General features: G+C 39.6%; 1 protein-coding gene across 3 annotated transcripts in view; it reads right to left on the bottom strand.

Annotated features, from left to right (window-relative positions):
* bcas3 (BCAS3 microtubule associated cell migration factor) overlaps window positions 1-15,062 on the bottom strand; it is a 401,519-nt gene that overhangs the window by 337,877 nt on the left and 48,580 nt on the right. For all 3 annotated transcript variants that reach the window (XM_075474182.1, XM_075474183.1, XM_075474184.1), the window contains exons 8-11: window positions 5,920-6,027; window positions 5,764-5,840; window positions 1,790-1,866; window positions 1,090-1,173 (exon numbers count right to left, since the gene is read on the bottom strand). In XM_075474182.1, the coding sequence (XP_075330297.1) occupies window positions 1,090-1,173; window positions 1,790-1,866; window positions 5,764-5,840; window positions 5,920-6,027 (346 nt within the window). The remainder of the gene's footprint in view (window positions 1-1,089; window positions 1,174-1,789; window positions 1,867-5,763; window positions 5,841-5,919; window positions 6,028-15,062) is intronic.

Here is a 15,062-nt window from a genome sequence, read left to right as displayed (position 1 = left end):
ACTCATCTCTCACTTTTTCTGAGGATGTGCTCACTGCAGAGCGCACGGCTTGTGTCACAGTTGTCTTCTGGAAGTTATGACACCTATTATGGTTCATAATTATTTTATGCTTTCTGAATAAAAATATAAAAAAAACCAATATGTTGATGTTGAGAGTGCATGCTGTGACGCCAGAAAAGTATGGTCAGAGCTGTGCTTAGTTTACACATATTCCTATGAATAAGTTTCGGGATATTCTCACGCATCCATTACATACACTTATATGCACAAGCACGGATGATAAAGGGCACTGGCCACTTGTCTGGAAACACAAATAATCCTACAGGCATTTGTCATTATCACCTGGACGCACTTTTCCAGGGTCTGAGCATTTCATATAATGTTCCTTTCCATGTCACAGTCACACACACTTTACACAAATGATTGGACAATCAGAGGGTCAAATAGTGCACAATTAAACAACATAATAAGCTTTAGTTAAGTAGAAACACAAACTGCTGTGAACATGAAAACCTGCTGGTATTTAGTGTTTGTTTTGATGAAAAAAAAAGTTATTATTTGCAAATTCAAATAACAGTTTTATGAAATCCCGTATGATGCTGCTTTGAACATTTATGTTAGTAACTCACCCTTCTGATATCTTTTATAAAAGTGATGGTATATCAACTCATACAGATGGAGTTCTGACTGATCATGTTACCACATTTTTCAAACTACCTGACCAAGCACTTATTTTTACATTTCCTGGTGCTCTTTTTGATTTTCTGTTCCTTTCAAAGAGTGGTTGGAAAACCTTTTGGAGAATACAAACTAGCTGCTGATTCTGATCTCATTGTTAATTTGAAAAGGAAAAGTATATGACTACATATTTTTGACCCTTTTCATTTTCTTTTCCCACAACTCAGACTTTGCTGTTTTAAAAAATAGAAATCTGTCCTCTGTATCTATAAAAACTAAAAAACTAAATCTAAACTCTCGGTTAGGAGTTTGGGCTGCTTACCTCTTTAAATCTGTTCTAACTCGTGGTACACAGAGTTAGAACATATAAATGAAAAAAACAGGTGTGTATTTGTATTGAATGTCACCTACTTTGGCGGCATTGATCACTGTAGCTGTATACGACTGTGCATTGTCGCCACAAGCTCCTCCATGTGACTGGTGACATCTTATCAACTGCAACAGAGAAAGATTGACAGTGAAATATTACACTTATGGTAAAAGACTGCAAGAGATTCACAAAGAGAAAAATCTGGAGAAATTAAGTCCGATTCAGACATTAAAACGGCTCCACTCTCAACTCTTTTTCAAGGAAATTGTTTTTTCTTAGAAAAAAGGGCAGCACAACCAAACAGCCAATCTGCAGTGATTTAATTTCAAATACAATATCACTTGAAGAGCTCTGAAGCACTATTACTCTTGCTGTTCAATGATTTCGTCATTTCTGGAAATCCTTAGGCAGTCACACAAACAGCAGTCCCATCTGTCAATTACTTGAGTGGGCCAGCACCAAAACACAGTTATGCATTAAACGTATTGCAGAATAGACAACAGAACATTCTGTTTTTTGTAAATACTTAACAATCCCATTAAACAGAAGATGCCTGTGCATCTGTTGATTTTCAAAATGTTATCATCTTTAGTGGACTCTTCTTGGAATGAGTTGTTTATCCAGACAGATTAAAGGAGCAGAAAATAGATTAAAAAAAAAAGCTTTTTTGGGGTAAATATGTCATTGCTCTCAGATAAGGCACTGATGCACTAAATGAATGTCTGTGTATATGTAGACCACCTTGTTCTCAGCGTAGGCGAGCCAACGGCTTCCAAGAGCTATTGGATTGAGGCAGGGCCCAGGGCAGGGATAGCAACCTGACAACATACAGAGATGCTTTCACTCACAGGGAAAAAAACATTCATACATATTTTGGTACATATCTGCATAGAGAGTGTCTTTCTTAAACCATTCCTGTATTTGTGCGTTTTCTCTTGTCTGGGAGATAAATGGGAGTTTTATCAGGGTGACATGTCTATACGTGTGCATGTTTGTGTAAAGCATGACCTAATGGAGATTCTGGAGGAATATCACTATGCTCACAGACCACACAATAATCTCTTTGGGGACACAAGCACAAACCAAGTGCACATTTTAATGCAGAGGCAAATAGTATTTTAGTAACCAACAATCATAAATGACAAATGCCTTTGTGCACAGATGGACTCTGCGATAATCAACACCATAAGTGAAAAGGACACTTCTTACATGTGCAGCAAAGCAGAGACACCTAAGAAGCTTGTAAACACACTGGAGAAATGATGCTGTCATAAATATCTTTAAACGCATGCAGACGACAGGCAGTGACAGTCTGTTGGCTTCCAGTAAGCCTACACCAGAAGGCAGCCAAATGCTGCTCTAATCAGAGTAAAAACTACTGTTTTTAACAACATGGATGTACGTCTCACACACAAACATACGTACGCACTAAGCTAATATAAGTGTACAGAGTACAGAATGCTCTGCTGGGGGGGGGGGGGGCTGTTGGGGAGAGTGGGAGAGGGTTGTTGAGGTTAGCCACAAAGGCTGCTGGGAAAGCTAGGAGCTCCTTTCTGCCCTTTCCAGGCAGAAGAGAGGCCAGGTGGTGAGATAACATGTGTTTGACATCCTGGGTGGAGAACAGAGGCTTGGACTGGGAGAAGAGAAAGATATAATGAACAAAAGAAAAAGGAAGCAGGGTTCATGCTTTTTAAGAAACTAATTCACAGCCCTAAGACTGTGAATGCTGATATTCCTTGTTTAAAAATGTAGTTTTTCAGATTTAGTGAATATTTCTTTATGTCAGAAAAATGTTTAGAAAAGTGAATCAAAGGAAACGGGGTCCTGAAAGTGCCAGAAAAGCACCTACTGTTCTCCGTCCAAAGCAGTTATTGTTAAAAACTGTTCAGAGGTCATAGTTTTCCTCACTGGCTTGACACACCACCACCAAGTCAACAAAATCCTCCTTCATCTGAGTTGCACTTCATGGCTGCTATAAAATCAGCAAGGCGAAATCCACTATATAACTAATAATATAGAGAATTTATGAACATAAAAATGAGCAGGCATTGAAGATTGTTTGAAGTATAGAGTGCATAAGAAACACAGATCTATATGTATGAACACAGCTTTAAAAATGGCTCCATGTATCTGTGAGTCTTAGGAAAAGGTCGCAGCCTTATCTAGATATTGCACTAAAGTTTGTTTGTTTTTTTCTTGGCTTTGTTAGTTGACATTTTTATTCTAATCCAAAAATCGAATTAGCTGCAAAGCTTAAAGGTCTACATTCATCCATCTTCAAATGTAAGGCTTGTATATTGGTGAATGAAAAGGGTAGCAAGATGCGTCTGACCAGACGTAAAAATGGTTCACACAAATACAAATTCCCAAGTAGTCCAACCATATCAACCCTAATTCTGAGTGATTTATGTGCTACATACAAAGTTGTGAAGACCAAAATGTGCAAATAGAATTAAAGGCCTGATTCAGAGACAATAAATGTTGACAATCTTAACTTACAGCATAGTACAATCGCTCTTATGTCTAAACTGTGTTGTCTGGAAGGTACATGATGCGTCTCACAAGTACAATAAGAGAGGATTTAGTTCAAAACTTTTCATTCAAAAATATGAGAGCATAAAATCCCTTGGAACCCAAATTAGGACCAAGTGGTAATTTGGTGTCAGGAAATACTTAAAAGTTTGACAACAAACACTGCATTAGAGATTGTGTCCATTAAGTTTGGAGAACAGATTTTATTCCATTAGCAGTAAGATTTCAACAATTCATGTGACAGCCAACTGAATTAAATACCCTTTATGGTTAAAAACTTCGATAAAAGTCAGGGAAGAAACCATATTTAACTGAACAAGCCACTAAAGTTAGTTGGCCACTCCTCAGCCTGCCCTTCACCTGTTTTCAAGCCATTGTAGAGTGATATTGCTCTTCTACACCATTATCTAGAAAAAAAATTTCTCAGGCTGAAATCAAAACTGACATCCTTGATCTGATGCCGATCGGATGGACAATTAGGATTAGATCTTATATTCAATTACTGTATATTTTACATTTTTACTTAGATATCTTAGGATCTTGATAAAAAATAAAATATCTATAAAATGTGTATGAAGAGTAAATAAAACTATCAGGTTAAAAAGTCAGAGTAGTAATAACAATTTGTCGGTTTATGAGAAATAAGTCCAGACATAACTGTCACCATTAGATGCAATGCAACTTATTTTTGCTAACACGTAGAAGATAGAAAACCGTTTTCGATGTACATTTCCCAAAAGCGAGACAAGGCTGTGGAGCAAAGAAGAGAGACAATGTGTTACGAGTGAGTCCCAGCTAACACAACACACCTTTTCAATGCAAAGCAAAAACATAAGTGCTTATAAAAAAACATGAAATATGCACCATCACATCTCAAGAGAAGAAGTGGACATGCAGTGGCAGAAAAGCTTATCCAAAGCAGATCCCCCAACATCAAAGGACCCTTTGTTTACTGCTTTTATGGACCAAACAGACCAAACAACATTATGAAAAGGAGGCCCCTGTATTCAGAAACGATTAATAACTATCGAGCATGTTTGGTTTCCTGTTGCCTAGACGCTGATAGGGAAGGCAGGCAGACAACGAGGAGACACATTAAAGGCAGCCAGTAAGGTCAGTTTACTCCAGTCAATGACTTAAGTGGACAGCAATGGCCTTGTAATACAGTCTGGCCTTTCTTTCGCAGCCTCCTTGAGCAGATATTGAAGGTACAGCGAGGAGGATGCAAGCGTCGTCTTATAAACAGCTTTTCTGTAGGCCTCAAACAATGCTTTCCTAAAACCAGTTGACTCACAAAACAAAACTTGAGCACAAGAGTACATGCTGTACTCTTGTGCTCAAGTTTTGTTTTGGTGACCAATAGTACTGCAAAATGTCTGAAAGTGAAAAGTTGTGCTAGTCAAAAGATGATGGGATACAGTCAAACAAATTTCTGGAACAATAAAGAAAATCAAGAATTGCAGAATAGCAGAATCAGCTCGGTGTCTCTCAGTTCTTTAAGGGGATTTGTTCCCATTATTCCTTTAAAAGGCTTGTGGCGCTGCTACATCCATGGAGCACAGATGTTCAGAAATGCTTCCATCGTGGGACTGTGAGGGCAAATCCCTGAGCTTGCCCCTCTTGATGTAGCCCATCATGGGTTTTGACCTGTGTTTCAGATCATTAACTTGTTGTAGAAGTAACCATCTTTTAATATTTAGCTATTTTACTGGTTGTTGTGTTTACCTCAGATATCTATTGGTGTTACATTGAAACTAATCATATGTCAACAACTGTAATATTCCCAAGTTTTAACACAACCCCAGAGCATAACTGATCCACCCCCTGCTTAAAGGGTGGAGAGGTGATTCTGGACCCTATTTTCTCCAAGCCCACTTTTGGTCTCTGTCGCTAAAATCCCCTATCTTAACTTAAAGAGTCCAACGCACCAACATCAGGCTTATTAACATGTTCAGTAACAAACCTCAGATCTTGTGGTAAGGGCACAATAAGGTTTCCTTTGACGACTCTTTCATGGAGATCATATAAAGTAAAGTGGTTGCTGCACCACCACTCCAGACACTGCCAAAGCTCACTCTTTTAAATTCAACTAAGGGTATAAACTAGCTCTTTTGTGCAGTAATGCCATTCAGCGTGAGGATGACACTTGCTTGATAATTGTGTAGTCAGAGGAAACTCCTTACTTGTAACGAAGAACTTCTTGGTGAAGGTGCAGCTGTCAAATGCTGCGATTTTTTCTTGAAGGCTCACTACGAGAATGCTGTGGGATAGAGAAAACATTCTTAATGTGATGCAATAAAATAAGCACTTTATCACTTCTTCAGATTAGTTAAACCTACTGTTTGTTGCAGTGGAGATCATAGATTGGCGTCTTGAACTGAATTGATTTAACCATTTCCCCAGTCCGTAGAGAATACAGGTCAGCACAACAATAGGGAGGGCTGGTTCTGATAACAGAAAACAAATGCTCAGGGCAAGTCAGGGCAATACACAAACACTTGTAATTAGTTTATCCATTAAAAGGAACATTTTTGAGAAGAATACATGACTAAGTAGTAACCATCACAGATCATTTGCAAAGACGATACAAATGATAAGTTATTGAGTGTGTGTCTGGAAAAGGAAACATTAAATCCGAGTACATTTCTAAGAGTAAGCTGCATTTTGCATGTACAGAGAGTGCACATTTACTCTATTAAAATACACTTGAATGGTAAGAATATATCCTTTTTCCCACATGTTCTACTGACCTAAATATTATGAGGGTCTAAAAAACGAAATGCTTTGCCATGAAACACATTGAGAAGAGGACTTTCTATCATCACAGCCAAGAAGTGGGAGCAAGCTTCTCCAACAGCAAACAACAGCAGTGAGCAAAGGAAAAATTCAGACATAAATCTTAAACAAGAAAGCCCGACCACAACCACTATCCCTATCCCTTGTGCCCTTTCTCTCACTCTGTAAGGAAAACTTCTGCCAGTGTTCTATTCTTTGTCTGTTCTTTCCTTTCAACAGTCCATTTGGTCTTGAGTGGAGACACACACTTCATTAATTTCAGTATGGACACGTCAAAGCACAATAAAGTGTGCCTGCAGTCTGAGGACTCAAATTTAGAATTCTTTTAAAGGGAGTTTTTAATGAAAAAAGACCAAATACGTACATAACATGAGCACTAGAATGAAAAGGTGGAAAAGCCAGTCAGACATATTAGCTTAGGGAAGAAGGATGGGACATATTGACAAACTGATCAATGAGAAAGCCTCCTCTTTCTTGACTAGGCTCAGTGCAAGACACTGCTAGGAGTACATTTTAACAGTGAACAGCTACTGTCTCATTACTGAAGAAAATCTGGGCATTATACAAATAAAGAACTCATAATGGGAAGACTTTCATCCATTACAAGATTACAGATGATCTCAGCCCTGCTGAATATTCCAGCCGCACACCCCGTCCCATTGACCTATGCCTGTGCCTTCCCCATCATTAAAGTTCCTGCTTTTTATGGAAGAAATGTTTCAAGAGTACATAGACAATATATACATGCATGTACATACATATAAGAAGAAACTCAGTGGACCCTGGAACTTAAGTCAGTTTGTTCATACAACATACAGAAAAAACCACAAACATGCAGTCATCTCCCCATTTGTGCTGTACCCATGGCCTGCCACGTTCTCCGACTAACAACTTCCTATCCACAGTGGTTGCTTTGGTGAGAAAGGGTTAGAGTTCTGCCATCAGCTTAATGCCTAAGGAAGGGAGCAATAATGACAATTCTTCAGACAGAGCAGCCTTTTGTTCAGTGTTTCGTGCATGGAAGACAATTGTTTGCTTTACAGTTTAAGACAGGATGGTTCACACTAAAAGAGATTCAGAATGAAAAAAACAACAACGACCACTCCTAAATGACGGTATACATTGTATGTAATCCTGAAATATACAGGTGACAACAATCCCATGTCCTAAAAGCTGTGGCCTTGCATATAACTGAAGCTACAGCAAGTAGCCTTTAGTCTTCACCTACAATCCTCTCGTTTGAAGACAATTCAGCATAACGCTGTCTGCGAGATGGGTGTGTGCAGCTCTCAACAAATCTGTTTTTTAAGTCAAACAGAATTGAAATTGCAGCCAACATCAAAGGCAAATAAATAAACAGGGAAAAAAATGATCATTCTGCCAGTTTTGCTGTTCGGCTGTGATACTGTTTGGATGTGAACTCAGATGTGTTGCTCCCTCTATTCCCTGTGTATATTTTTGGAAGAAGATAAAAGATGTGCTAGTGACAAAAGTTCCAGACCATCCCGATACATGTTTCCATTTTGATGGTTCACATCTCTGTCAACATTTCAAAGATCCTTACTCAAAGCTACCATTATGAATCAAGAGTACAGGGATCAAGATTAATACACAAATTGCACCAAATGATAATTTACTTTTAGGCGGCTGCATCATTGATTTCAGCATCATCAGAGTCAGATCAATCCAATTCAAAGCTATATCTCGATAAATGGGGCTCTCAGATTGATTCAAAGGGACAATGATAACCCACTGTTATAGAATCAAGATGGCACAGGGTTAAATTGTTTTGCTTTTGCAGTATTTTAACAAATGACCCACTTCTAATGGAGGCAATGCGGGGTCAGATGTAATAAGATTTCCTCATGCTTGGGACATTGAGGCATAGGTTGAAAGCAAGGCTAAATCACAATTATCATTATGGATCATGGCAGGATGTCAGTCCTTGCACATGTTAAGGTGCTGCCGAGCACCATTGCCCAGCTCAGTAACAGGCCTATTATGGTGGGCCTATTAGATCAATGTGTCAATTACTATTACTCAAACTGGCCCTTGGGTCTGAAAGGAAACAAAATGAGGAAGATGGAGAAAAGAAGGCATTGCTCATTTACTTCCTTTGATAGGATGTGAATCCACTCCAAGAAATACAAAGAAAATAGAGCACCCTTCCAGATACAGAACGTACAAAATGCAAGATAACAATAGAGTAAGATGGTAAAGGAAGGGAAAAGTCCTCTGAAGTTAGTTCTAGTGAAAGTAACGTCATAAAAAAGGACACAACTCATTTGAGCTGGCCAGAGTATCAGTACTTGTGGGGTACCGTCTGATATGCAAGTATCACAACTGATCTATCAAATTGATTGCATCTTTTATTCTGTTCCATCTGATCTTGTTTCGGTATTCGGTATTGATAATGTGAGGTTTTTAGTTTGAATATTACAAAGCAATATTACTATATTTTTCTTGGAAATGAAGAAGTGCCAAAGGCTCATGCTGCCACATCATACATAAAAGTGAAAGACAGCGCTTCTGGTGTGATTTTGGTTCTACCTGTATATCTTAGAGAGGTTAAGTTACAGGTGAAAGTTACAGAATGATTGTACTTTTTACCTCACAGTCATTCACAACTGCCAGCTTCAGAGTTGCTGCAAGTCCTTTCTGCCACTCAGTGAAGAGAATGTGGCTAAAACAGCCTACTTTATCAAAAAAAAACTGAATTCTAGGTGTTCTTGTATTTACACAATCAAAATAAATATAATAATGCAAAGTCTTTCTTCTCTGTGCCTGCTAAGGGAGGGACAGTGCTGGAGATTCCACAGAAAGATGAAAAGTTTTCATCAAAAGGTTGCTAGATTTTTTGCTAGAAGTAGACTGCTGACGAAGACTCAATCTATCTGTCCAACCCGGAGAGAGCATTCCACCTTTTTCCAGTTGAGAACCATGGTCTCTGATTTGGAAGAGCTGACCTTAATCCCGGCCGCTTCACACTCAGCTACGAACCGCTACAGTGAGCACTAAGGTCCTGATTTGAAGAAGCCAACAGAACCACATCATCCGCAAAAAGCAGAGTTGCAATCCTGAGGTTTCCAAACCAGACACCCTTCTCCCCACGACTACGCCTTGAGATCATATCCAGGAAAATCACAAACAGGATAGATAACAAGGGGCAGCTCCAGCAGAGTCCAACACGCACTGCAAACAAGTTAGACTTAAAGGGATAGTTCGCCTCTTTTCACATGAAGCTGTATGACATCCCATATTAGCAATATCATTTATGAACATCGACTTACCCCTCGCTGCGTCCTGTGAGCCGAGTTCCAGCCTCGTTTTGGTGTTGACGAAGGTAGTCCGGCTAGTTTGCTAGGGTCCCGAAAATAAAGCGTCTTGCTTCTCAAAACAATATGCATTCAAAAGAGTAATACATTTGCATCACAAAATCGTCCCTTTCAGAAAAAGTCAGAACTCACAATCGCTTGGCGCTATTTCTCTCTACCTTCGTATCACTACGGGCTGTGTAAACTGTGCAGACCGAAGTGCAGACAGAGCAGTCCTCTGCTTCCGAGCAGTAAACACCGTAACAGGTGCGGCTATCGCTAGGTGGCTAAACGCATTGCTATGAAGGGAGGCAAAAATAGCACCCAGCGATTGTGAGGTCTGACTTTTTCTGGAGGGACGATTTTGTGATGCAAATGTATTACTTTTTTGAACGCATATTGTTTTGAGGAGCAAGACTTCTTCAACGCCAAAACGAGGCTGGAACTCTGCTCACAGGACGCAGCAGGGGGTAAGTCAATGTTCATGAATGATATTGCTTATATGGGATGTCATAAAGCTTCATGTCAAAAGAGGCGAACTATCCCTTTAAGCCTCGTTTCCACTATGCAGTCCGGTACGGGTCGGTTTGGAACGGTACGGTACAGGTCGGATCGCTTTGGGGTCAGCTTGCGTTCCCACTGTACAAAGGGGACCCTCAGCGGTGGGCGGAGTGCGTGCCGAAGCGTATAGCAAATAACAGTAAATGACAAATAACATCCATAATTTCGAACCACCTCCAAGCTTCTTCAGCTTAATGCGACACTTGCTCTCGGCCCGGTTCAAACCGGGTTAAACAAGGTTATGTGCCAGAAAGATAAAGTCAGGTGACTACCTTAATATATTCAACAACAAGGTTTTTTCATCAACATGTTTTTTTCTTCCCTGACGGCAGAAGATTTGAAAAGTACTGATGAGTACTTTATGAAGTGATCCAACTCGTCCATCATCAATACAAGATTATGGCAAAATATGAAGTCAAGGCAAGGCATCTTTATTTATATAGCGCATTTCATACCACAGGCAATGAATGCAACTCTTAATGGCATTGTAGTGGCAAAAGCTTATCAAAACCATGTCAGTGGAGTAGACGTGTTTCATAATAAAAGCTACAGGTTGTCCAAAAAAATAGTGTGCGTGACTTGTTTCTTTCTTTTTTTGAGCAGGCATTTAAATATTCAACAGTACAGCATGAGATATGTATAATTGTAATTTGTGGTGTTGCCACACCCCTCCGTAGAATTTCCACCTTAATGTTTCCCACTTCAATGATCCTGAGAGCTGTGTTGTTGGAGGAGTTAGCCCATGGTAGGGTTTCCCATGGCAAATTGGTCAACTCTTGGTGAGGAAATTTGGGTGCTTTGTGAGCTGGGCAAAGGTAAGGAACTGTGCATGCCGATCCTATAATAGGTTAGATTATTTCTTTATATATAGAAATAATTTTACATTAGTTAAATCATGTCAGATTAGCTCCATAAATATCTCAGACCACGCAGCCATCTCTCTGTCCTTAAAACTTAACTGCAAAAAAGGTAAATCCCTGTGGACATTTAACAATTCACTTCTAGAGGAAATAACATTTACAGAAAAAATGAAAAAGGAATTACAACTGTATATAGAAATAAACGACACTCCAGATGTAGATCCAGTTACTCTATGGGAAACCGGGAAGGCTGTGTTAAGAGGTATAATAATATCTTACTCTTCAGCAAGGAAAAGATCTAAGGATGCATTAGAAAAACAATTACTTCATGAAATAAAATGTTTAGAACAACAACATAGTATAACAAATAATAAAAAGGTTAAACTTGAGTTAGATGAAAAACGGAAAAAAATAGATAAATTACGCATGATGGAAATCGAGAAACTAATGAAATTTACACAACAGGAACGGTATGATGGTGGACCAAAGGCATTAAAGGTACTGGCATATAAATTAAAGAAACGGCAAGAGAGGTCACACATAACACAATTAAACACTCGTCAAAATAAAGTTATAATGGATAAAGATGAGATTGCAGAAGAATTTGCTAAGTATTACGAAGACCTCTATAAAACAGAGACGAAAGTTGATAATGAACTAATTCAGAACTATCTTAAAAAACTTGAAATACCGAAAGCAACACAAGCCAACAACATTACTTTAACAAAGCCTATTACACTTGAAGAGGTAAATGAGGAAATACAAGGTCTACAACAAGGAAAAGCACCAGGAGATGATGGCTTCTCAAATGAATTTTACAAAGCTTTTAAAGATCAACTTGGCTACCTACTGGTAAGAGCTTACAATCACGCACTTGACACAGGCAGATGGGCTCCAACATGGACATCATCTATTATCACTCTGATCCACAAAGAAGGAAAAGACCCGAAAAACTGTTCATCCTACAGACCAATATCCGTATTAAATACAGATCATAAAATATTAACATCAATTCTTGCCAAACGGTTAAAATACATTATCCCTAATCTGATAAATACTGATCAATGTGGTTTTATCTCAGGTCGTCTCCTGTCAGACAATATACGACGAACACTAAACATAATTGATTATTCAAATAAAAATGAAGAAAATCTTATTTTATTGACATTAGATGCAGAAAAAGCTTTTGATTTAGTTTTATGGCCTTTCATGTTTGACGTAATGTTGAGTTTTGGTTTTGTAGAAAAATTTTGTAGATGGATTAAAGCAATGTACGCAACCCCGGTCTCAGTTGTTAAAACAAATGGTACACTATCAAGACGGTTATTAATTCAAAGAGGAACAAGACAAGGAGACCCCCTCTCTCCACTTCTTTTTACTTTTTATATTGAAATTCTAGCAATAGCTATAAGAAAAAATTAAAATATTAAAGGGATTACAATAGGAAAGGAAACGCATAAACTAGCACTATTCGCGGATGACATAATACTCTACTTGACCTCCCCAAAAGAATCACTACAACATCTGATGGGAGAAATAGAAAAATATAGTAAAATTTCAGGATATAAAATTAATAAAGGTAAATGTGAAGCTTTAACTATTGGTAGGGAAATGGATCAAGAACTAAAGCAATATTATAATATTAGATGGGACTCACAAATAATAAAGTACTTGGGTATTTACATTAGTTCGGATTTGAGTGACCTGTATAATAACAACTATAACATCTTAGAAGCGAAGATAAATCAGGACTTGAATAGGTGGAAATTAATCCCTGATGGAATTTATAGTAGGGTAGAGACAATTAAAATGATGGTGCTTCCACAGGTCCTCTTTTTATTTCAAGCACTTTCCATTTCAGTACCACCAATATTTTTTAGAACTTGGAATAAAAAGTTTGCAGATTTCATTTGGAATGGCAAAAAACATAGAATTAAATATGAGATGAATGCAACTCTTAAAGGCATTGTAGTGGCAAAAGCTTATCAAAACCATGTCAGTGGAGTAGACGTGTTTCATAATAAAAGCTACAGGTTGTCCAAAAAAATAGTGTGCGTGACTTGTTTCTTTCTTTTTTTGAGCAGGCATTTAAATATTCAACAGTACAGCATGAGATATGTATAATTGTAATTTGTGGTGTTGCCACACCCCTCCGTAGAATTTCCACCTTAATGTTTCCCACTTCAATGATCCTGAGAGCTGTGTTGTTGGAGGAGTTAGCCCATGGTAGGGTTTCCCATGGCAAATTGGTCAACTCTTGGTGAGGAAATTTGGGTGCTTTGTGAGCTGGGCAAAGGTAAGGAACTGTGCATGCCGATCCCCAGCGCTACAAATTGGCTCTTGGGACTTGGAATGTCACTTTGCTGGCAGGAGAGAGCCAGAGCGGTACTAACCAGAAAGAGTTAGACTCACCTCCAAACACAGTGTGGGCTCTGTAACCAAACTTCTGGAGAGGGACTGGACTCTCTCATACTCTGGAGTTACCAATGGAGAGAGGCATCAGGCAGGTATGGGGATACTCAAAAGCCCCCGGATGTGTGCCTCTGTTTTGGAGTTCTCCCCAGTGAGCGAGAAGGGTGTCTCACTGCGGCTTCAAGTCAAAGGAGGGAAGATTTTGATTGTTGTTTGCGCATATACAGCAGCTCATTACCCAGCCTTCTTGGAGTCTCTGGGTGGTGTCCTTGAGGAGGTACAACCTGGGTATTCCATTGTTTTTCTGGGGAACTTCAATACCCATGTTGCCAATGATGGAGTGACCTGGAGAGGTGTGATTTGGAGGAACGGCCTCCCTGATCTGAATCCGAGTGGTGTTTTGCTTTTGAACTTCTGTGCTAGTCACGGTTTGTCCATTACAGATACCATCTTTGACCACAAGGTGATTCATAAGTGTACCTGGTTCCAGGCCACCTTAGGCACCTTAGGTCGACGATCGACCTTGTAGTCGTGTCATCAGATCTGCAGATGTTTGTCTTGGAAACTCAAGTGAAGAGAAGGGCAGAGCTGTCAACCAATCACCACCTGGCAGTGAGTTGGATCAGTTGGCAGGGAAGACAGATGAGGTCACCGTGTGGAGAGGCAGATCAGGGTGGTGGTTCTCATTTTTAAGAAAGGAGACCAGAAAGTGTGTTCCAACTACAAGGGGAACACACTACTCAGCCTCCCTGGGAAAGTTTACTCCAGGGTGTTGGAGAGGAGGCTCCAACCAATTGTCAAACCTTGGATTCAGGAAGAACAGTGTGAACCAGATCTTTACCCATGCAGAGTTACTGAAGGGAACATCAGAACATCCAGTTTGAACATCCAGTTGAAAGTGTTTTGCCTTGGAAAAGGCTTACGACTGTGTTCGCCAAGGGATTCTGTGGAGGGTTGCAGTGAGAGTATGGGGTACCGGAATAGCCTTTTCAAGCTATTCGGTTCCTGTATAACCAAATCAAGACCTGTATCTGCATTCTTGGCACTGGGTTAAACTCATTTACGGTGCGTGTTCGGCTCCCTCACCAATCCTGTTTGTGATTTTCATTGACAGGATCTCGAGACATAGTCATGGACAGGAGGGTGTCACATCTCTGCTTTTTGTGGATGATTGTGGATTTTGTTGGCCTCTTCAAGCCAGGACGTTCAGCACATACTGGTTTGTGGCTGAGTGTGATTGGGCCAGGATGAAAGTCAGCTCTTCCAAATCGGAGACCATGGTTCTCAATCTCAAAAGGTGGAATGCTCTTTCCAGGTCAGTTTAGAGTCACTGCCTCAGGCGGAGCAGTTTAAGTATCTTGGGATCTTGCTCACGAGTGATGGCAGGTTGGAGCGAGAGATGGACAGATGAATTTGGGCTTTGTCTACAGTAATGACAACAATGCTCGAGTGCGTTGTGGTAAAGAGGGAGCTGAGCTGGAAGGCTAAGCTTTCCATTTTTCCATATTTGTTGCAACCCTCACCAATGGTCACAAGATC

The sequence above is a fragment of the Odontesthes bonariensis genome, chromosome 9 (genome assembly GCF_027942865.1).
Source record: "Odontesthes bonariensis isolate fOdoBon6 chromosome 9, fOdoBon6.hap1, whole genome shotgun sequence".
Taxonomy (NCBI): Eukaryota; Metazoa; Chordata; class Actinopteri; order Atheriniformes; family Atherinopsidae; genus Odontesthes; species Odontesthes bonariensis.
This window is presented reverse-complemented; position numbering and strand designations above follow the sequence as displayed.